Below are 22,504 nucleotides of genomic sequence, written 5' to 3' on the forward strand. Positions count from 1 at the left end.
TTATTATTATTATTATTATTATTATTATTATTTTGAGACAGTGTCTTGCTCTGTCACCCAGGCTGGAGTGCAATGATGAAAGCTCCACCTCCCAGATTCAAGAGATTCTCCTGCCTCAACCTCCCAAGTAGCTGGGACTACAGGCGCCTGCCACCGTGCCCAGCTGATTTTTTGTGTTTTTAGTAAAGACAGGGTTTTGTCATGTTGACCAGGCTGGCCTTGAACTCCTGACTGAAGGTGATCCACCCACCTCAGACTCCCAAAGTGCTAAGATTGCAGGCATGAGTCATCGTGCCCAGTCTGTATACCACTTTTACAATCAGTTGACACTTGGGAAATACAAATAAATCATGAAGTTATAATTTTTCTAAAAAAGTTTCTTTCCTTTTATTCTTTTATATACATCTAAATGCACAGAGGACAAGCTCCTAGTCATATTTTCTTTCACAAAAGGATGCCATGAAAAAAGTTATAAAAATCGCTCTCTGGCCAGGCACGGTGACTCACACCTGTAATCCCAGCACTTTGGGAGGCCGAGGCGGGCAGATCACGGGGTCAGGAGATCGAGACCATCCTGACTAACACGGTGAAACCCTGTCTCTACTACAAATACAAAAAATTAGCTGGGTATTCTGGCGGGTGCCTGTAGTCCCAGTTACTCGAGAGGCTGAGGCAGGAGAATGGCGTAAACTGGGGAGGCAGAGCTTGCAGTGAGCTGAGATCAGGCCACTGCACTCCAGGCAACAGTGTGAGGCTCCATCTCAAAAAACAAAGCTCTCTCAGGGGTGGTAATGGATTTTATTTAAATCCCATAGACACAATATATAATATTAATCTGATACAAAGAAAAATAAATGTTTAAAGGGGGATAAGTAAAAAGAAGAGCCCAAATAGCCACCAGGTGAGCCCAGGTTGTTATCACATTTCCTAAAATGTGATAACCAAATCTGGCCATATTTTAAACAATATTTTTTTCTGCATGAAGTTGACATGCAATAATCAGTGAAGTTTAAACATCTATCTAAGTCTTCTTTCATAATCTTCATCTGGGGTCAAAGTTAGATTTAAAGTGGAAACAATTAAAAGAACCCTCTGCTTTAGTTATCACTTTACTCAAAAGTTTCTAGTGCCTCTCTAACAGTTTCAGAAATTGATTCAAAGTTCTTAAGTTTAAGTCTATATTCCATCACCTATAAGCGTACCTGACACATTAAACATTATACATGTTTAAATATTTTCCGTCTGGCTACATGGACATCTGGATGGATCTTATAATATTTTTTCCTTTCCATACATAGTATTTATTGTAGTCTACTTTGAGTTGATATTTATATTTGTATGCCCATATATTTTTCTAAAAAGGAATTACATGTTAAAACATTTCAGAAACCAGGGTTCTAACTTTGGTGGAGAAAGCACGAATATACATCCAAGGTAAGCATCATCAAGCCGAATGACTCGGCCTATAGGCAAGTTCCTGTAGCATATGAGATTTTCAGTGCACAACTATTCAAGCTTGGGGAGTGCACTGGATGTCACACAAGAAGTTCATAGAATATAAGTAAACCCAAACCATAAATTACTTGCTCCAAAATATTTTATTCTCCACTATTTTTCCCTGTTCACAGGCCAAGACACTACTGAGGGGGAAATAATCAACATCTTCCCTAGGTGATTAAAACTTTTAATTCAAGTCAGAATTTATCAGGACAAGTGGAAATCAAACTGAAGATAAGCATTGTAGCTACTGAAATCTCTCTTATAAATTCCCTGGATGAACTTCAATTATATTCAGGTCTTCAAAAACAGAGGTTAAGCACTTGAGGGAGTATTTTATTTATCTTTGTGAAACAACTAAAACAACACACATAATTTCTTAACTCCATGGGATCAAAGATGGTCTTAGCAGGCCAGAACCTCTTTCTAATCTGCTCCCAATCTCCTCTAATTTTAATGTAGAGGTGGGAATATCTGGCTGGGTTTCTAGACTGTACTATTCATCAACTCTCTGTCCTCAGATTTAATGTACCCAAGTCTCAAGTTGCATAGCCTTAAAAAGCGGACGTTTGTTTTCTTGACGTATTGTCTTAGACATTGGACAATTTTTCTTAAATGAGAAAAAATATGGCAAAGAATTTTATAAAATGTTTATCCTCCTTCTCATCTAATTTGTTTCCTGCCGCTGAAAGCCACCTTCCCCAGGAGCTCTGAGAATGACACCTGTCCACTGTTTCAGCAGTTGGTTTGCTTCCCTGCTTATTGTTTTCTCTATGAAATCTTAAAAAACTAACTAAGGCTTTGCTGCCCACTGCAGGTGGAGAGGAGAATAAATCAATTCCCTTCTGCCTGATTTCAGTGGCTTTATCTCAAGTGTTTTGTAAGTTATTCTGCTGCTAAACAATCTCATTCATAGATATTTCCTTCCTATGAACTCAATACTAGTTTAATAGGTATAAGTTTTGATCAACTATTAAATCCATAACAAACTAAGAAAAATAACAAGGACTTAAACAATGTATGTTAATAATTATGTTAGCTTGAAATTAGACATTCACACAAATGTTTGGCTGTCAAATTCAGTTCTTATATTTTCAGCCATTTTCATATTAAAATTGTTTAATGAATCCTTCGAAACTTGAAATGTGTTTCAGTAGTTGCCTAGAATGGGACCAAGTATTACAATAGGCAATAAATATATTCTGAATAAACAAGTGAATGGATCTACACTAATACACGAATACATGTAAAAACCCAAACTAGCCTTATAACAAGCACAGCAACTAGTTCAGTTTGAACAGGTCGTATGGTATTTTGGAAGACAGATGGTTCAGTACATATCATAAATATATATAATGAACCAGAAAATGTAATAGATAAATGCACTGTGTTTTAACAGTTCATAGTAGAATGTATTAAAGAATTTTCCTTAAAATTTCTATTCTAGTAAAATTTTGTTACAGATTTTTTTTAGGAACTATAAAATATTTTTTTCCACTGTCCTTTTGTTATGTTGCATATAGCGATAATTAAGGGGATTATCAGCTGGTTGTAAAAGATTTCAGTTTTGTTATATCTTCAGTTAAATGTGTTAGCTAAATCAGATTATACCTTTAAAAATGAAAAAGGTGTTCTGGAATTATTTGTTAACTGCACAGATTTGTTCTTTAAGAAATTCATAAGATCATAGAATCATGGTTTTTTTTAAAGCTGAAATAGACTTTCAAAGATGGTAAATGTAAGAAGTTTGTTTTGAACCTGTGCAATTATAATAATGACCTTTAATTCTTTCCTAATGGCCTAGATGGAATTAATTGGTTATTTCAATATCAGGGCTCATCTTGTGTGGAATTTTAAAAGAGTCTCTTCTTTCTCATAATGGATTTTATCAACCATTATGATAACTTTATCTATCAAGCTTATTTAACATGTTCTGAAGGTACATTTTTAAGAGTCTTGGCACTCTCTTTCTTCCTTTCATCTTTCTTCTACATTATTTGCAGTGAGGAAGAACCCATTTTTGTTCCTTTGTAATTTTGTTCTGGTCAAGCTATCATTTAGATCTTATCAACAGTCTTTCCTTTTAATTATGTTTCCTATATTGAGAAATTCTTTTGATTGGAAATAGCATGCTATTTACAAAAATTGAGAAACCATTCTTTGCTTATGGAAAGTTATAAGCTATCCAATTTCTAAATAGCAGTCATGCTGCCATCTTCTGGTTATCTTGTAAGAATTTTCTTATGCTTACAAGCTTCATTTTAAAATGCATCTTGATGTACTTTTAATTTTTTTTATGTCTACTAAGTGAAGGACACATATTTGGATAATTAGAGCACTGCATCTAGAGTTCTGTTGTCCTGAAGTCCTAAAGCAAAGAAAACCTTAAGTCTTATAATTTTAAATATTATAATCAAATGGGACGCCAAAGATAAAAAAAAATTGTTTTATCCCATGATTAGTTACCTTGCAGACCAGTGAGATTTTCTGACACTTTTTAAAAAATCATATTAGCCTTTACTTCATTTTTTTCACAGCTTTTCAGTGGGGCAGCAAAATGACCACCCTTCCCTCAGTGAGTGTGAAATTTTCCAAATCCACAATTCCTGTTAATATTAGTATTGCATGTTATTTAATGCTATTTCAGGTAGCACTGAACCATTTGCCAATTTGACTGTCTTATTTTCATTTGAAAACTGCCAGCACCTATAGGGCAGGCCAAGGGCCACAAAGGAAAGGTAGACGGAAGCGAGAGTTTCACATATCTTTAAGTGCTTTTTCATTTTAAGTGATCATTAAGACTTATAGCACTCTTTTGTTTTGTATGTTAGTGTAATCTAATGATGTTCAATTTTTGTATGTGTGAAAATTCCCATTTACCCCATTGGCATTCTTCTCCTAGTATCCCTGGAGGGAAAAATAGAACAATTTTATGAGATAAATTGATGTCTCACACTGAAAACTGATTTTAAAATGTAAGATATTACATACATTGCTTCAAATTCAAATGAGGAAGTACATTCAGTGGCTTCGAGCTCTGTGCTATTTTCAGATGACTATATGAGAGTGTAAATCATAATAGCTCATGGAAAATCAGAATGCAAATGGCCCCAGTAAATGTTTAGCAACAGAAGACTTTCTCAACTGTTTATTAAGAGCAATCCAAAATCTAAAGCAGCTGAGACAGGTGCTAATTTCAATCCTGTTATTAGTAATTAGTGATGAAATTTAATGGTGTTTCTAAGTAGCTCTGAAGCATTTGTCATATAAACATGGTTTAAATTTAAGGGGCATTAAAATTGAGTTTTTAAGCTTAATAGACTTGGGCAAACAGGTATTTTGAATAATCAGTCCCTCTGAGAGCAATGCCAAATTTAAATGGCAAAATCGGCCCATTTGTTGTGGGCACAAAAATGACCTTGTCACTTCTGGTTACTGTGTGTGTGTGAATATGGATGTGGATAGCAATCAGCCATACCTGGATGGTTGATTGCTATTAGTTTACTAAAATACAGGACCTGAAATTTCCTTACTTTGTCATGACAAAATTATTTTTAGTCTCCTATATTCACAAAAATTGCTGTTATCATAAGTTGACAGATGCCAATTGAATTGAAGTTTTGTCATCCCATAGCTTTACTATGAATAAAATGGGTGTATCTATAAAATGTGCCATTTGATCCATTTCTCTGAGCTGTTTTGTTTTCTTCCAATTATGAAGATACAATATTTTTTCACATCCACAAACAAAAGTAAAACTCTTACTTGGTCAAACTCATGATCCTCTATTATCAGCAGCAAAGTAGAACGAAATGTATTAAAATGCCCACACATATGTATATGTTATCAGTATAAGTAGACAGACAAAAGGATGGACGGACAGATAGATATATATGATTGTCATTGTGTTTCCTAAATTTCTTTTATACTGTTAAGAAAGATTATCTCTGTTAGTAAAAAGCATAATAAATTATTTTATTCAGAAATTTACTCCTGTTATATACATCCTAAACTTGAGCCAAGAGGGAAAAATGTTTTATTCAATATTTTCAAAGGTTTCAAATTCAGCTCAGAATATGTTATTTTAGAAAAAAAACTATGTAATGGTAAAAGTATCTCATTTGTTCTTCCTTCTATGTAGTTCCTACTTGGTTTCCATTAGATTAAATCCCAAATTCCAGTTAACGTTAAGTAAATGGACAAAAAGTACAAAATAGGTAACAATATTATGATTAAAAAGTTTTGAGGATAAAATGGGATTTTAAGTTGTATGGTACTGGAAATAGTTTATGAAATTCAACCTACTACTTCCTAAAAAAATAAGACTATCAATGAGCTAAAGAATAATCAAAAGGAGTAAGAAATAAAAAGACTTAATCTGATTCCACCAACATATATTGACCTCTTGTCCTACGCAAGGCATTAAGATAGGTTAAAAAATATGTGTTTGGCACATGTCCTGCCCTCAGTTGTTCAGAGCTCATCAAGTGAGTTAGACACATACACATCTATTAAAACAATATGATGAACGCATATATATGGTATTCCAAAAAGTACAAATTACAATACCATTAATTATGCCCATGTTTACCATAGAAGATATTACCAAGAAATGACATAAGGACAAGGTCTTCAAGGAGGCTTAGATTTTTGCAAGGCAAACGAGTGGTTATTTGAAGAAACATGAGTAATACAGTGAAAGGTATGGAGACTTAACGATTTATGGTATTTGGGGCACTGGTAGCAGAGGCAAAAGTGAGTGTATCAGTGTGGCTAGAGCAGAGAAGGCATGGGAGGGATATGTAGAAGACAAAAATAGAGAGGTAAGTGAGGCATACTGAATGATAAGCTAATCAAACAAGGGGAACTTAGACTCTTTAAAGAGAGGAGTCTTTAAAGAGATGACGATCATCATGAATAGCATTGTTTGTCGACTATTTCACATGTGAGATTTAATCTGATCTTCAAAAAAGCCCTGAAAAGTAAGAATTACTATGTTCTCAGTTTTACAGGTAATAAAACCAAGGCTTACAGAAGATAAATATTTTGTCTGGAATCAAACCTATAGTAAGTAACTCAAACTGAATATCTCTCTAAAGGTCTTATCTCTTCTACTAAACTGCCAACCTGACCAGAATGGTGTTTTAAAAGATAACTTTACTAGCAGTGCTAAATAAGAATACACTGAAGGGAAGTGAACCGAAAAAGGGTAGATAACAGTTTAGAAGATGCTGCAATCATCTAAACCAGAAATATCACAGGTCTAAATGAATGAGTGAGTGGAAAGAGCAGAGGCAGCTTTACCTTAAAACCAAAACACTTGAGCTTGAATGTCCTCACTGGCACAGGCCACTCCCAAGACCCTGGGAGGAGCCCTTGCACAGGCTTCACATGATCATATATGTTTGCATATGTTTGTAAAATGTGCGAATACTTTACGTATAATTAAGGCTCCTGTCTCTTTCTACTTTGTCTTCCAATCTGTCACACTTTTGCTCCTGTCCTGTGGTGTTGTAAAGGCCACATGTATTTGGAGATCTGGATAGGGAACTATTTGAGAATATATTTAGTTTGGAAATAGTGGGGTATATTGGGTTTTAGTTTTAGCTATCCCATTGTAAGGGAAGTTTTTAGGAATACTATCACCTGATGTTAACTCATCCAGCTCTGAAATACTGTTATAGGGGTAGAGATCTGATCACAATATTGAGGGCCATTGCCACCCAGCAAAGGAAGCATTTGGATAGTGGAAGAAAAACAAGGTTTGAATTTTAAGGAACCAAAAACAAGTCTGGGGAAAATTATAAATCATCAAACAAATAAAGTATAAGCACAGTATTGTGTTATTGACACTTAGGTTAAAAAGGATGTCAAAAGGGAATATACATACTAGATAATGAGGTGTATACAATTATAAACATGTCATTAAACCTTTTTATTATTTTTGATGGAAATAACAAAATAGACTTGATTAGTATTTCTTTGTTGTAGGACAAAAACCTCCAGCAGTACTTCAAACTGCAAATACACCTGTGTATGAAGTTGCATGGTTTATATTTCCTATTGTATCAGATCATGTCTTACCACATCTGACACATCTTCTTCTGACAATATCTGGGAGTTCCAGACTAAACAGTAAGTAAAATTGCCACTGACATAGCAAAATGATCCAAATATACTAGAAAAAAAAAAAAGTACATTTCTAGTCTCTCTACAGAAACTATCGCGGATTGTTTTTATGTGAAGAAGATATCAATATCCATGCACCACCACCACAAGAAAAAAGAAAGAAGATATGTAGAATTACAGAACTGTATTAAGAAAAAGTTTCTTCTAAATTTTAAGGTATTTTTCAGTTTTTTAAAATATGCAATTTATTGTGATTTCTTTATTCTTCCTAATCAAATATTCACTTCTGAACAGATGCTGTATTTTTAAAGTGGATCCCCAAATTGATACCAAGTTTTGGTTGTGAAACCCAAATCCTTTCCTAAGTTTAAAGAAGAAGAAGAAAAGGAGGCTGGGATATCTGAGAAACATTTTGAAGATAAACTTGCTAATACTTTTTAATCCAGTGGCAGGGAGAGTAAGATAAAATTCCATGGTGGCTATCATGGATAGAGTACTGAAAAGGATTCCAGGCTTGCATAGAAGACAGCTCAATTTTAGATATATGATGTCTGAGGAATCAGTGAAATTATGGAAAGAAATATCTGGGAGGAGGTTGAAATGATGGCTCTGATGTTCAGGAGAAAATTGAAAAATAGTCACGTAAATTTAAGGAAACTAAGCATTTGGTGACAGCTAAAGCTAAGAAAGTAGACGAGAACGCTCAGGGAGGAACTTCTCAGTTGGAAGAAATGAATAGAGGTACAAAGAATATAGCCTGATAAATGTGTGGAGGAAAATGAGGAACCAAAGCATGACCAAGAAAAAGCAAGCAAAAGTTACACTCAGAAAGGTAGGCAAGAATTAGTAGAAAGTTGAATTTGGAAGGTAAAGTCAGAAAGGACTTCATGAAAAACCTAAACATAGCAAAGTCTTCAGGAATAAAAGGGACATGAGGACTGAGAAAAGGATGCTAGTGTTTTGAGATTCCTTTAAACCACTTTATTGAGGTATGATTTGGCATATAGGAAGCTACATAAATTCAGCGTATACAACTTGATGAGTTTGGAGAGAAGTATACACCATTATGCCATCACCACAATCAAGGCCATAAAATTATTCATCACCTGAATAGTAATATTTAAAAGGATGCTGGTAAACTCAGTGTGAGAAGTTTTTATCAACTAATAGAGATGGAAGATTGAACATATTTTTCTGAATAGTAACTGGGATATCTGAGAGCAAAGACAGTGGCCACACACTGTACTTCAAAGAAATATATGGGGAAGGAATAAAAAACACATTTTAGAAGAGAATGTTACAAAGTATTTGGCAAAGAATTAGCTTAATTTCAAAAAATACAGCATGCATAAAATATCGAGATTTATGCCAAAATAGTAATATCCTAGGTAGTAGAATTTCAGGCAGTTTTTTTTTTTTTTTTTTAAATACAGGCAGTTTCGTTGTTTTGTTTTTTTCTCTTTTTTTTGTATGTATTTCAAAGTTTTTAAAAAATAAAATTAGTTTATAAGAAAATACTATAAATTACATATTTAAAATGTGTAAAGCAAATTTATAAAATTTAAGAAGGTAATTATTGTTTAAGGAAGAAAGTAATAGTTAAGATTAGAAGGTTCTGGAAGATAAGGTAAACATCAAAGATAATAGATGGACCAAAAATCTAGAAAAATGAGAAAGAAGAGAGTGAATAATCAAAAATTGATGAGGCTACACTTGACAAAAAGAAACATCTTCTGTCAGGCTGGGCGTGGTGGCTCACGCATGTAATCCCAGCACTTTGGGAGGCCAAGGTGGGTGGATCACCTGAGGTCAGGAGTTCGAGGCCAGCCTGGCCAACATGGTGAAACCCTGTCTCTACTAAAAATACAAAAACTAGCCAGGCGTTGTGGCAGTCACCTGTAATCTCAGCTACTTGGGGGGCTGAGGCAGGAGAATTGCTTGAACCCAGGCTGTGGAGGTTGCAGTGAGCTGAGATCGCACAATCACACTCCAGCCTGGGGTACAACAGCGAGACTTCATCTCAAAATAAATAAATAAATAAATAAGTAAATCATCTTCTGTCACAAAATTGGGAAGGAAGCAGTAAAGAAGTTAGAAAATGATGGATTTGGGGTGAAATAAGAGTAAGTTAAAGAGTTTATGTCTGAAAATATGAATGTTCTTGATCATATTAGAGATTCATATTTCAGCAAAATTTGAAAAAGTCCAAAGAGGATTGGAACCTCACAGAATAGCCACCAGGGAGAAAGGACAAGGAAGGGAAGTATAACAAAAGAATTTACCAAGTGATATCAAGGGCCCAAGCAGTGTCTGAAAATCATAAATCTTAATAGAGTCAATTAATAAATACTATGTTATTTTCTTTGATAACATTGTAGGGTAGGAAACCTTTATTCACTCCTCAGTAGATTTATGGCTGAGACATATGTAATAAAAGAGGTCAACAAGGAAAAATCATACTTATTTAATATGAGTTTTACCTGACACAGTCGCCTTCAGAAATGAAGACTCAAAGAAACAGGGAAACCTGTGTATTTTAATGCTACATTTGATAAAGTAAACAGTTGTGAAGTATGATTGGACAAAAGCGATATGATCTAATGGTAATAAATTAGGGGGAATTTAGCAAGGGTTGTTTGTTCAGGTTCCTCTGTGTCCTTGTGTCTTCAGACATAAGGACATTCCTTTCCTCCAAGGATAGGGAAGGGGCTTCTCAGATAAGAATCTTATGACCTGTTTCCTGGGAGAAGGTCAGAGAATGACCTTTCTGCTTCTGCTATTTTTCTCAAACGTTAAGATGCCATATTTTGGGGTATCATGTTCTGAATTCTGTCAGCATGTAGCAGCCTAGAAGTAGAAATGGTTATTTGGAATAGTATGTAGAGAAGAGAAAAAGAAGGAAATAAAGTAGTTGCTGAGAGTGCAGGTAAAATGACTTATTTATGAAGCAGACACAGCAAATTGGAAGCAAAATCAGGTAGAGGTCTTGCATATGGAGATATAATCAGAAATTAGACAATATTACTCAAATTACCAAAGCATAGTGGGTGGGAATCTCTAATCCCGAGACATAATGGAGACAAAATATTTTGGTTTTGTTTTTCTTTTAATGTTTTAAAAAATTCTTTGTTCTCAAAAATATTTTGAAAGTTGAGATATTTGGCACATTAGATCCCCATCCTACTTATTAAGAAAACATCAGAACATTACTCCTCTTATTATTATGGGAATGACTGCAGAATCAAAACTTATAGACCTCATCTACATATTTTAAAAGTCATTTGACCAGGAGTTTCCCTCCAATTTATATATTTTAAAAATAAATGCAATTAACTTCCATATAGGAAATAAATGAGATGGGTTTGTAGTCAGGTTGAAGAGTACATTAAATGCTAATATATTAGGTTGAGATATATGTTTTGGAAGGAGAGTTAAACTTAAAAATTAAAGATCTTATAGTAAGAGCAATTATAGAATGTAGCTCTTTAAATGAGTTAATCAATAGAATAGAATTGAAGACCACTGGAATTTGAAAGTCTTGAGAGTTCAGAATGGATCATTCAGAGGATACTGAAGTTACCCACAATCTTTTGAAGCACTAAGGGTAGAAAGGGACTCTAAAGGCCAGGCCAAAGACTTCTAAAAATGAAACTAAGCATAACTTTTGAAAGAATGACACTGTGTTTCCCTGGGGGCAGATAAGGAACAGTCATAAGCTAAGTGCTGTCAGTTCAATATTCCATAAACACTAATGAGAACCAAGGTAAAGCATACATTTGCTAATGCTAAAATCCACAAGAGACCAAACTATCTACCAACAGTAAAGAAGCGGGGTGGGCATTAGAGCAAGGTTAGGCTTCAATAAAAAGTTGGAAATAAAATGATGCCCCAATGAACATAAATAAAGAGTTAAAAGTAACATAAGAGTTTGAGGCCTTAACAAAAGGACAAAGCAAGGAAGATAAAGTAGTCATCTAAAGGGAATCCAGACTGAGGGAGACTAAGTGGAGAGTTTTCATTTTGAACTTTGATTAATTATGAAGACAAAAGAAAAAGAAACAGAGAAAAAGGATAAGGATTAAACCTGCTTCAAAGTACAAAAAGTAATTCCTTTCAGTCTACAAATTTTCATTCTCAACTATTCCTAAAGGTGGATGAGTCACTTGACATTCTTGTCAAAAGAAAAACAAAATAAAATATTGAATTCCAGAAGAGATTCCCGTCAAAATAAGTAAAATAAAGTTTCCAAAGTGAAATACATTTTGGAAGTCCTGCATACCACACTCTTTTGGGATTATCTTAATGCCCATTTGTTTTATAAAATGTTTGATTAGACAGGCGGGGTGGTGCACTTGTAGTACCAGCTACTCCAGAGGCTGAGGCAGAAGGATGGCTTGAGTCAAGGAATTCCAGCCTGCAGTGAGCTGATCGAGTCACCGTGCTCCATCCTGGGGACAAAGCAAGATCTTGTCTTTAAAAAAATAAAATATTTAAGATATTCCCCAGTTTTGCAAAAATCTTTATTTAACATTTCTTAAATGTATATGAACTCAGCCATTTGGAAAGAAAAGGGACTAGTGTGATCCTAAATCACAGGTTCCTTGGAAAAAAAGGGTAAAAGCCAAGGGGCAATAATTAAATGATTTTAAAAGACCCTTTAATGATTTATAACTAATGAATCATAGGTCTGTAAAGAGAGAACCGTTTGAAATTGAATAGATGAACAAAGGAAGGATCATTGTCTATAGACCATGGGTTCCTGGAAGACAGAAACCACTTGTTTGATACTTCGTAGCTCTGTCAGCACATGGTAAATACCTGATAAATGTATTTTGACTGATTGAATGATATTTTATTAATATTTGGTATTTAATTATATTTGCTCAATTTATGTAATGTTGAAAGGTGTTTAAGGGTCAATAAAAGAGCTCATCCACAACTCTAGCTGATAGCAGTACATATAACAAGCAATTTAAAGCTTGTAAAACAATAGCCACTCAAAATTCAATGAACATTTCTTAAGGGATATGCAACACAAGCATTTACATCTCTAAAGGAGATAAATGATTACTTGAGCTTTTTGGCAACTGTCCAAGTACTAATCTCCATGTTCTATACTAAGAGTTTAGAATGTATTTAAATTAGAAAGATGTTATAAATAGACACTCAACTGTTTTTTATTTATTTATGTTTGCATTTGAGAAGGAAAAAAGAATCAGACACTGATTTAAAAGTCATCTTATATCAAAAGTAAATATTAGGCACTTCCATCATGTAACAACTTTGATTTTAGAGGTCTTTTTAGTGACAAATATAAATGCAATTTTTAAACGGTGAGTACCCGGTATACATTGTTAGAAAGGAAAATGCTTGCATGCATATAAGTCCTCTCTGATGAAGAAAAGCTACTAGCTTTAAGCGGACCCACTTTTCTCTATCCTGCACCAGGTATAATACAAGCAAGCTAAAGAGGATTAAAAAAAAAAAGTATCTTTAAATATAAAACACGAAAGGAAATGCACTGTACCTAAACTCCAATGGGATTTTCCTTTTGTCAAAGGCTGCCCTTCTATAACCTGTTCTGAGTTTATAAAGCATACTAATCTCACTGTGGCTCTTATTATACCTCTTTGGTTGTTAATTTTAAATAATCTGTACCAAGGCAAGTTTACCAAAGTACATAAAGGGAACATATTTCTGTGACCATTGGAGTAAGCAAACAAAACTTTTGTTGGACTAAGAAAAGCAGTTTTACCTGCAATTCTGACAATTCATTTTATTAACTGATTGGTCAATAATTGTTTTGAGTTTATAGGGTAATAATTTCGCTGTTGGAGGACACATTTCAGCTATTAGAGGTTAAATTCAGCAAACGGAAGGATACTAATTAACTGCGGCTTAAGAAATTGACCAGGCCACTGCAAGTTCTTATGTCTACTGTCTATAAATCAGAAGGATGCTCTTTAAGGCACCAGGATACATGTTGGCACATAACTTAGACAAGCAGTGCTCACAATCAGAAGACTATAATGATAACAGATAAAGGTTATTGTTCTGTTTATACGAGAATGGAGTCAGGTTGGATAATTTTCAAAATTTAAGGATATATGGCGAGTTGGTGGGTATTGAGAAAAAAATTATTTCATCTTATGAATTTCAAATTGAATTTATTTAGCACCAATTGCTTAATTGCCACGCAAGTTGCTTAAGGTGTAGTCTAGTTTATTTGAATACTGTCTTTCATCTCCTTGAATTAGTGCAGTAACAGTCCAGTCCAGGACTCCTATTGGTCCAATATGATAATTTAAACTCAGTTTAAAATTGCTTTTATTTTACTCCTGAAATATGCATAATGTAATGGAAATGTTTGAGATCAAGATTCCTGTAGGTTGATAGGAATCCTGTTGTTTCCCTCATTTTTCATCCAAATATGTCCATATTTTGTATTCTTGGCAATTGTATGAACTAAGATGTCCTTAGGTCAAAAGGGCATGTCATTATAACTTGCTCCCTGCCTCCTTAGATTTGAAGTTAATGCACTATTTTATATTAAGCAATAATTTGTTCCTAAATTAGCCACATAACCCAAACTTAATCTCTGGGTTCCAAATATGAAATACCTTGTTGTTCTAACATGTGGATAATCTCCACTTTGTACATCTCTGCTCTATAGCCTAGGGAACTCTTACAAATATATGTTCAGAAACTTTTTGTGGGAAAGCTTAGCCATATAGTAACTCATATCACACAAAGCCCAGGATGCTAGGAACTTTAAAAAAAAAAAAAATTCAACTCTCCATACCCAGTATCCAGAACAGCACCTAGCTTATAGTTGGAGCTCAGTAAATGCTTTTTGAATGAATACACCTATCAGCTTTTTCTCCGTAAATTCTCTGTTGACCTCTACCACATGCTGGCAACCTCTCCCTCCCCCACAAAAAAATTCTAATGAAACAAACTCACCATTGTTTATTCATTGTCTCTTTCTCATACACATTTTCTTTTGCATTACATTAATAATGCATACAATTTGAGATATTTTAAGAGTACCAAACACTATACTAATTATATTAATTTTAAGCATGGTAAGATGATCAAATTTACTATTATTGAACTACATGGAATTTCCTTGGAAAACCTAGTTCCACAAAATATTTTCATCTGATTCTGCAAAAACTGTCTAAGACATATTTTGCAGCATATCCATATCAGTTTATTATAATTTTAAAAATCTATAATTAGGCAAATGTATTGCTAGATATGTAAGCATTATGCAAGTAGAAAAAGATACACTAAATCACTGAAAATGTTGGTGGTCTACTATTGGAGTAATTTGGGGAAAATACTAATGTTGCTTTCACCGTCACTTAACTGGACATTTTGATAAACAACAACAACAACAACAACAACAACAAAAACAGCAAGTCAGTAAGTCAGTAAACCATTCAGTGATAATCCTCATTGGTAGTAAAAAATATCAAACTCTTGTAAGAAACACAAATTTTTAAATCACTCTCAATATAGCTGCAGAATTGAAGAAACTGTGTTTTTTCAATAGATTGCTTCAGTATCTACAATTCAGAAATAATTATTTCTTTTCTTAAATTAATGGGATAGTACTTCCAACAACAGTTTTTCTGCATTTTCTCATTTTTAAATACATCAGTGAAATTTTAACTTATCATAATGAGCATCCCAAATAGATAAAACTTCATGGCCAGCAGAGTTAGTACTGTTTTAATAAGGTATCTGACAAATAAATATAATTGTAGCTGGTGCCTTCTTGATGTCTAGGATCTCTGCCTGGCATACCAATGATGTCTGTGAGGGGAAAACAAAATTTTACATTTACAAATGCCTTTTTCTCTTTTCTTTCAGGAAGAAACTGGTTTTCCTCTCAAACTAATACATGTGATTATTAAAGGTAAAAACAAAAAAATCAAATAAAAAAGGAATTTATCTTTTAAAGAGAAGCTCATATGTTAATGAACTTGAAGTATTTTAATGAAATATCAGAAAGATCCTGACATCGTAGTTTTACAATATACAAGAGCAAACAAGAGATGTAGATTTTGTTGTGTTTCACTATCTCAGTAGAAGTTTGTGGGTGCCTATCTTAACTGAGGTCTCTTACTGGGGCAATGGAACAAGAACTGTGCCTACATTGCTGCATTCCAATGTTAAAATGTACATCATCAGAAATGTAGTGTGTGTGTGTTTTTTGTTTGTTTTTTTTAAATGTACAAAGGTTATCTGATGGCTGTTTTCGATCAGCTTCTAACCTCAAGAAAAACTATTTTTCACTAGAAGCAAGTACTGCTATGTATGTCCAGTCTCATCCCTCTACATTTCTTTTGGTCCCCTAGAGTTCTTTTAGTTGAAAGAAGCTTTGACTCTGAAACAGGGCAATTATATAATCATGCAAGATTTCACACTATAGCAGTACACTGCACTGAATTTCCCATCCCTGAAGCCCACTTGGAAATGGCTGGAAATATGGATCCAGCTATTGAATCACACATTAATGTATCAGCACACCGGAAACTAATCAAAAAAAAAGTTTTAAAGGGTAAATTGAATATCTACTAAAACTGTGAATTCATGAACGTGTTCTAAAATTTCTATGAACAAAAAATTTTATATGGCTTTTAACATTATACATTTTCAACCAGAAAGGAACTTCTATCTTTCCTTAACTCTTAAGGAAGTCTCTCAGATTTTATTTCAATCAGTTCTTGGCACCTAGTAGGTGCTGAATAAACGTTTATTGAATACATACATAAAATGTTAAATAATTTGTGGGGAGAAATCATATTATGAAACTCACTAATATAAAGGCATTTAATCTAAACAAGACTTTGATCTAATACAAAGTTTACTTCTTTAGCATACCATGCACTTGGTAGAGATATGAGGTGTGGCTTTTTTTTTTTTTTTTTTTTTTTTTTTTTTTTGAGACGGAGTCTCGCTCTGTCCCCGCCCCCGCTCAGGAGTGCAGTGGCGTGATCTCGGCTCACTGCAAGCTCCGCCTCCTGGGATCAGCCATTCCCCTTCCTCAGCCTCCTGAGTAGCTGGGACTACAGGTGCCCGCCACCACGCCCGGCTAATTTTTTATATTTTTACTAGGGACAGGGTTTCATCGTGGTCTCAATCGATCTCCTGACCTTGGGATCCGCCCGCCTCGGCCTCCCAAAGTGCTGGGATTACAGGCGTGAGCCACCGCACCCGGTCGAGGTGTGCTTTTTATTTATTTATTTATTTATTTATTTATTTATTTATTTTTTTATAGTTTAACGTATTTTAATAGCAAACTTACAGGAACAGCACAGAAGACAGACAACATTAAAAACATGTACTTGCATGTAGGACAACTCAGTTAGAAAAGTATAGTGAATGGATGGAATCTACTGTATGATAAAAATGCTACAAACACCATTTAGTTGCCGTCAATAAGAAATTTACTTGTTTTAAAAAAATCCAAATGTTGGCATTGTCCAGAAAAATTTAACAGGTTTATTTATAATTATTATAAAGTTGAACCGCTGAAACTTGTTCACTGAAACATTTTAACTTGCATTAATGCTTTACACCTCTGCATTTATATTAAAAATTCACACACAAATGAAAATGGAAAAACTGCCAATACCTGATTTCTGTCCCCTATTTTTCCACTCGCAATCATATACTTAGGTACCTTTTGACCCCATGGAAAAAAAATATCTAACGTTCAGAACTACCAATAACAGGAAGAAGAGAATTTTTTTTTTTTTTTTTTTGAGAATGAAATGTTTCCCATCATAGTGGATTCTTAAGCACGTTCTCCACGTATGCGGCGTGCTAGCTGGATGTCTTTTGGCATAATTGTTACACGTTTGGCATGGATAGCACACAGGTTGGTGTCTTCAAAAAGGCCAACCAGATAGGCCTCACTTGCCTCCTGCAAAGCACCGATAGCTGCGCTCTGGAAGCGCAGATCTGTTTTAAAGTCCTGAGCAATTTCTCGCACCAGACGCTGGAAGGGAAGTTTGCGAATCAGAAGTTCAGTGGACTTCTGATAACGTCTAATTTCACGAAGCGCCACAGTACCAGGCCTGTAGCGATGAGGTTTCTTCACCCCTCCAGTAGAGGGCGCACTCTTGCGAGCGGCTTTTGTAGCCAGTTGCTTCCTGGGTGCTTTACCACCGGTCGATTTGCGGGCAGTCTGCTTTGTACGAGCCATGGTACAGAGACCTCCTCACTTACCCGCCTTCTCCTTCGGCTGGAGCTTGGCGAGCGAAAGGCGGCGCTGGCGTTGGAGAGCGACGGCAAGGTGTGCTTTTTATATATAAAATGTTTGATTATAATCCGATGATTCAAAATAGAATTTTTATATTATGTTAAATTTCATCCACATTTTACATAAGCAATTGAAATATTAACCTGATAGATGAAATTATTTGTTAAGTATTACAATTTTATACGATTGTCCTAAAGGTGAAAATGTGATCATACATAAAATATGTTTAAAAATTAGTGATAGTAATACTTTACATTTTAAAATATTGCACAGTTTATATAGTGCAATTGTGTAATATCTAAATTGATCCTCATAGGAATTTTGGAATTAAGTATAAACAGTCTCTTTTAATCAGAAAAAAACAAATACCATAGTAGCTTGGAGCATGGGTTCTGGGGCCAGGCTTATCGAAATTCTGCCATTTACTGTGCGGCTTCAAGCAAATGTCTCAACAATCCCCAAATGAATATTAACAACCTCACAATGATCTAGTAGCATTAGAAGAAGTAATATATAAGTGCTTTGCCTGGTGCCCTTTGTTCGGCAAATGTACAATAATGATTTCATTATTAGCCTCAGTCTTTATAGTGATATTGTTATTAATGACAGATTGGGCTGTCAATTAAGTGACTGGTTAGGAAGTAACAGTATTAGAACAGAGGCAGAGTTCAAACACGGGTGGTTTGACTTCACAGGTTTATTCCTAGATCGACACTATACCAGTTCAGTTAAGTGGAAAACAGATCAAGTGTAAATATTTGCTATCTGAAGGAACCCTTTCAGATTAGTTTTACAAAATAAAAAAGTAAATTTGAATATTTAAAGCTTTTTTTCTATTATAACTTAGGGTTTACACATATTGAGATTTCTTAAAATACACTTTTATGCCTTTATTATTGGTGCTAGAAAAGCTATTCTTCGGTGAAAGCTAGATTCTAATTTTTTCAGCTTAAAATGCAATTTTGTTGAAATGGTACCTACTTACTATATTCTCAAAGGAAGAATGACCTTTCAAACGTGTGTTTGTCAGCCTCTTGCTCAAGAACATTAATGTTCCTCCTGAACTCAGAAAAATACTCTTACTGAGTGAGAAATAGAGCTTAAAAGCAACGTTAACAGACTTTTGTAAGAAGTACAGAAAGAAGAGAATGCACAAAGTAGAAAAGAAGTCCAATAAGTAAATAAATAAATAAAGTGAACCAAATTAATATATTCACTCAATAGCTTACACATAAGTAGTTTTTAGAGGGAACAGTGAACCTAACCCTCAAATGGTTTACCATGCTAAACCATTTGTCATGCTGTTACCATATCTAACAGCCATTAGATATAAAGGATCACTAAAGAAAAGAGTAAAAGGAGATGAGGTAAATTTACACAGGCATAAGAATTATAGGATGCACGGGTCTTATTTAAAGGTTGCTAGTGTTAGAGTAGGAAGGCAGCCGTGAGCAAGGCAAGAGAGCCCTGATTCACCCCCAGCAATGTCAGGCAACCATCAGAAGATGGTCAGGCAGTTATCACACTGCCTCTCTAAAGTAACAGTTGGTTGCAGTCTGTGCCAAAAAAAAAAAAAAAAAAAAAAAAAAGCAATCTCTCAGATAGAAAACACCTGAAGATGGTGGTGATTATAAGGTCCTCTGAGCTGACGGCACCATGGTCAAGCCATTGTGACATTCCCCCACCCTTGTGATAATGTACTTTGTGATATTCTCATCCTTGTGAATGTACTTTTTAACATTCTCCCAGTCCTTGAGAATGGACTTTGTAACATCGATCCCCTGACCACAAAAAATTGCTCCTGACTCCACCAACTATCCCAAACCTATAAGAACCAATGATAATCCCATCACCCTTTGCTGACTCCTTTCTCAGACTCAGCCTACTTGCACCCAAGTGAATAAACAGCCTTGTTGCTCACACTAAGCCTGCTCAGGGTGGTTTCTTAAACAGAAGCGCCTAACGGTGATCAGCAGCTTCCCAATAAGATCTCAGGAGTTGGGCGAGTGGGCTCAAGCATGCACACTAAGAGGCAAAATGGCAGGGTTTAACTGGTATCTGACCTTCCTCTAGGAACACTCAACTGGTAAGAGATAAACAGCTCTTGTGAGCACGCGTACAACTTCAGTAAACACACTGCACTTATGGCCCCTACCAAGTGCTGGCAGGCCACTGAGTATGTGAACAACCCACCCCAAAGGAAGAACATGGAGAAAAGAAATGCAAACCTCAGAACAATGCCAATGTAAAAAAAAACCCAAGACAAAGGTCAGATGGAATACTCGGATCTCTCAGGTCACCCACTTGGCCCTCTTCCAAGTGTATTTCTTTTTGTTCCTGCTCTAAAATTTTATAATAAACTTTCACTCCCGCCCCAAAACTTGCCTCAGTCTCTATCTTATGCCCCTCAGCAGAATTATTTCCATGGAGGCAAGAATTGAGTTGCTACAGGAGTTACTAAAGATTTTGAGCAAGCAGGTAACAATCTGAGTGGTGCGGTGGAAGATACCCTGCAAATGTGCTTAATCACCTAATATATGTTTTCTCTTCCCTGTCCCCTTCTTGTTAACACATGCAAGCACACTTCACATACTCATATGAAGGTAAGTATTGAAAATCCTCTGATTTCAGGAAACAGGTGGGCATGAGTTCAGTTATGGTTGTCAAACAAGATGCGATGTTGGCTGGGAAGCTTGTGGGAAGATTTCAGAGAAAAGGCAATAGTAATGGTGAAGAGATAGATTCCCTCTGCTCTGACTTCTCCCCTTGTTAATCATTTTCCCATATGCCCCAAGAATACTCTCTGCTGATGCTTGCAGCTACAACATTCACCCTGAGACAACTTTGTGAAAATATCTTGCTTTTATTATTATTTACGCATTGCTCTAGTATATTCGCTTTGGAAACAAAAGACGTCATTCTATTTATAGCATTCTATTTCTACTACTGGTATTTTCTTTTACAAAAATACAGTGATTCTTGATAGCTGAAAATTTCAGCTCCTAGAAAATGGAGGATTTCTACGCATGATGCTAACTTCATTATGGAACTGCTATTGCCTGAAGATTCATTTGAAAAATCCAATTTTTCCACAACAGATGATTCTGATGATTCAGGTAATTCTGATGTTTGTTCTGTTTAGAAATAAATCTAAGAGCAGTTTTTGTATTGCATTTTCATACTGAAAATCAGTCAGATTTGCTTCCGCCTCCAAGAGTGTATTTATGTAAAAATTAAATGAGTGCTAATGGTGAGCTGTCCCCTTTTGTTTTTCTAAATGAGAAAAGAGTGAAACCAAAATAGGCAACTATCTAGGTTGAGCATCTATGAATATATGAGAATATTATTAATCCCTGTTTAAGCCACCCTTCATCAGTTTCTCTAATCCTTATGTTTGAAATTGTTTGTAACTATTGCATACTCCATAACTGCTATGTTTTATAGGTTACTGGGGGCACAGAGAACGATTCTCCAAATTACAGTGTTTTGGCCTGCTGAGCATTTTGAATTATATTAAGTTGGAAGGCCCTAAAACTTCCTCAGATACAAGTACTTTTTAATCTCTTGTTTTTCTTCCCCACCTCCACCAAAGCCCTGAAAAGAACTTGGGAATTTCCTTATCTGACCAGAAAAGTCCTTTCCATAGAGATGCAATTGTCTTAAAACCCACTTTCTAGGAACCTCATCAAATAACCAGAAAAGATTAACCACTGGGGAAAAGGAAAGACAAAATATCATCACCATACCAGGATAGGCTTTGTATCTATTTTCTGAGGGCAACACAGAGAGACTGCCTGGGAGTCTATATAATAAGACCATCATTGTTCACGGTGCAGTTTTGCCCCTCACTTTCCTTTAACCTGCTCATCCCATTCAGTTTTTTTTTTTTTTTTTAAATAAAATCATAAGATAATGTCTGCCCCCTGGTTCCAGTTATTTCCTCTAAAAATTATTTACTATCCACTCTAAAATTGGCTACAGACCCAACTTCCATCTCCCTTATGATTATAGTTTAATTTTTATTTAATTAATTTAGATACTGGGTCTTGCTTTGTTTTACAGGCTAGAATGCAGTGGATCAAAAACAGCTCACTGTAATCTCTAACTCCTGGGCTCAAGCTATCTTCTCACCTCATCTACTGAGCATATAAACCTACTGGTACATGTCACAATGCCTAGCTAATTTTTATTTTGTATTTTTCATAGAAACAATGTCTCACTATGTTGCCCAGGCTAGTCTCAAATTTCTGGCCTCAATTGACCCTCCCACCTTAGCCTCACAAAGACCTGGGATTACAGGCAGAAGCCACTGTGCCTGGCCTGAAGAGGGCATTTAATCCCAAACTATCTGGCCCTTCTTTTGAGTCTCGTATTTGTGGGTCTCCCATGTCAATGTGCATGTTAATAAGTTTGTATGCCTCTTTTTCTGTCCATTCTGTCTACTGTCAATTCATTTCAGCAGTGAACCTTCAGCGGATAAAGGGCCTCAGCCACTACAACGTAATAGAGACAAGAGTTTGAAGATCAAAGGATTAAGTGATTTCACAATGATTTATGCAGAGTAAATACAAATTTGAATGAATCTTGTCAGTTGTTCACGAG

The 22,504-nt window shown here is 35.2% G+C and overlaps 1 protein-coding gene and 1 long non-coding RNA gene across 2 annotated transcripts; one reads left to right on the plus strand and one right to left on the minus strand.

Annotated features, from left to right (window-relative positions):
- The first annotated feature begins 11,192 nt into the window (after positions 1–11,192).
- On the plus strand, positions 11,193–15,577 carry LOC115894006. Its single transcript, XR_004054059.1, has 3 exons — positions 11,193–11,389; positions 12,312–12,436; positions 15,505–15,577. It is a non-coding gene; the product is annotated as an uncharacterized LOC115894006 (long non-coding RNA).
- A 1,806-nt stretch (positions 15,578–17,383) lies between these two features.
- Positions 17,384–17,926, minus strand: LOC104676331 (histone H3.3). Its single transcript, XM_010381114.2, has one exon. It carries the CDS (start codon positions 17,843–17,845, stop codon positions 17,435–17,437), a length of 411 nt encoding a protein of 136 aa, XP_010379416.1. The 5' UTR covers positions 17,846–17,926; the 3' UTR covers positions 17,384–17,434.
- Positions 17,927–22,504: the final 4,578 nt, after the last annotated feature.

The sequence above is a fragment of the Rhinopithecus roxellana genome, chromosome 16 (assembly GCF_007565055.1).
Source record: "Rhinopithecus roxellana isolate Shanxi Qingling chromosome 16, ASM756505v1, whole genome shotgun sequence".
NCBI lineage: Eukaryota > Metazoa > Chordata > Mammalia > Primates > Cercopithecidae > Rhinopithecus > Rhinopithecus roxellana.

Excerpts from the sequence above, each read along its gene's own strand:
- LOC104676331 (XM_010381114.2), bottom strand. The coding sequence starts at position 17,845 with ATGGCTCGTACAAAGCAGACTGCCCGCAAATCGACCGGTGGTAAAGCA.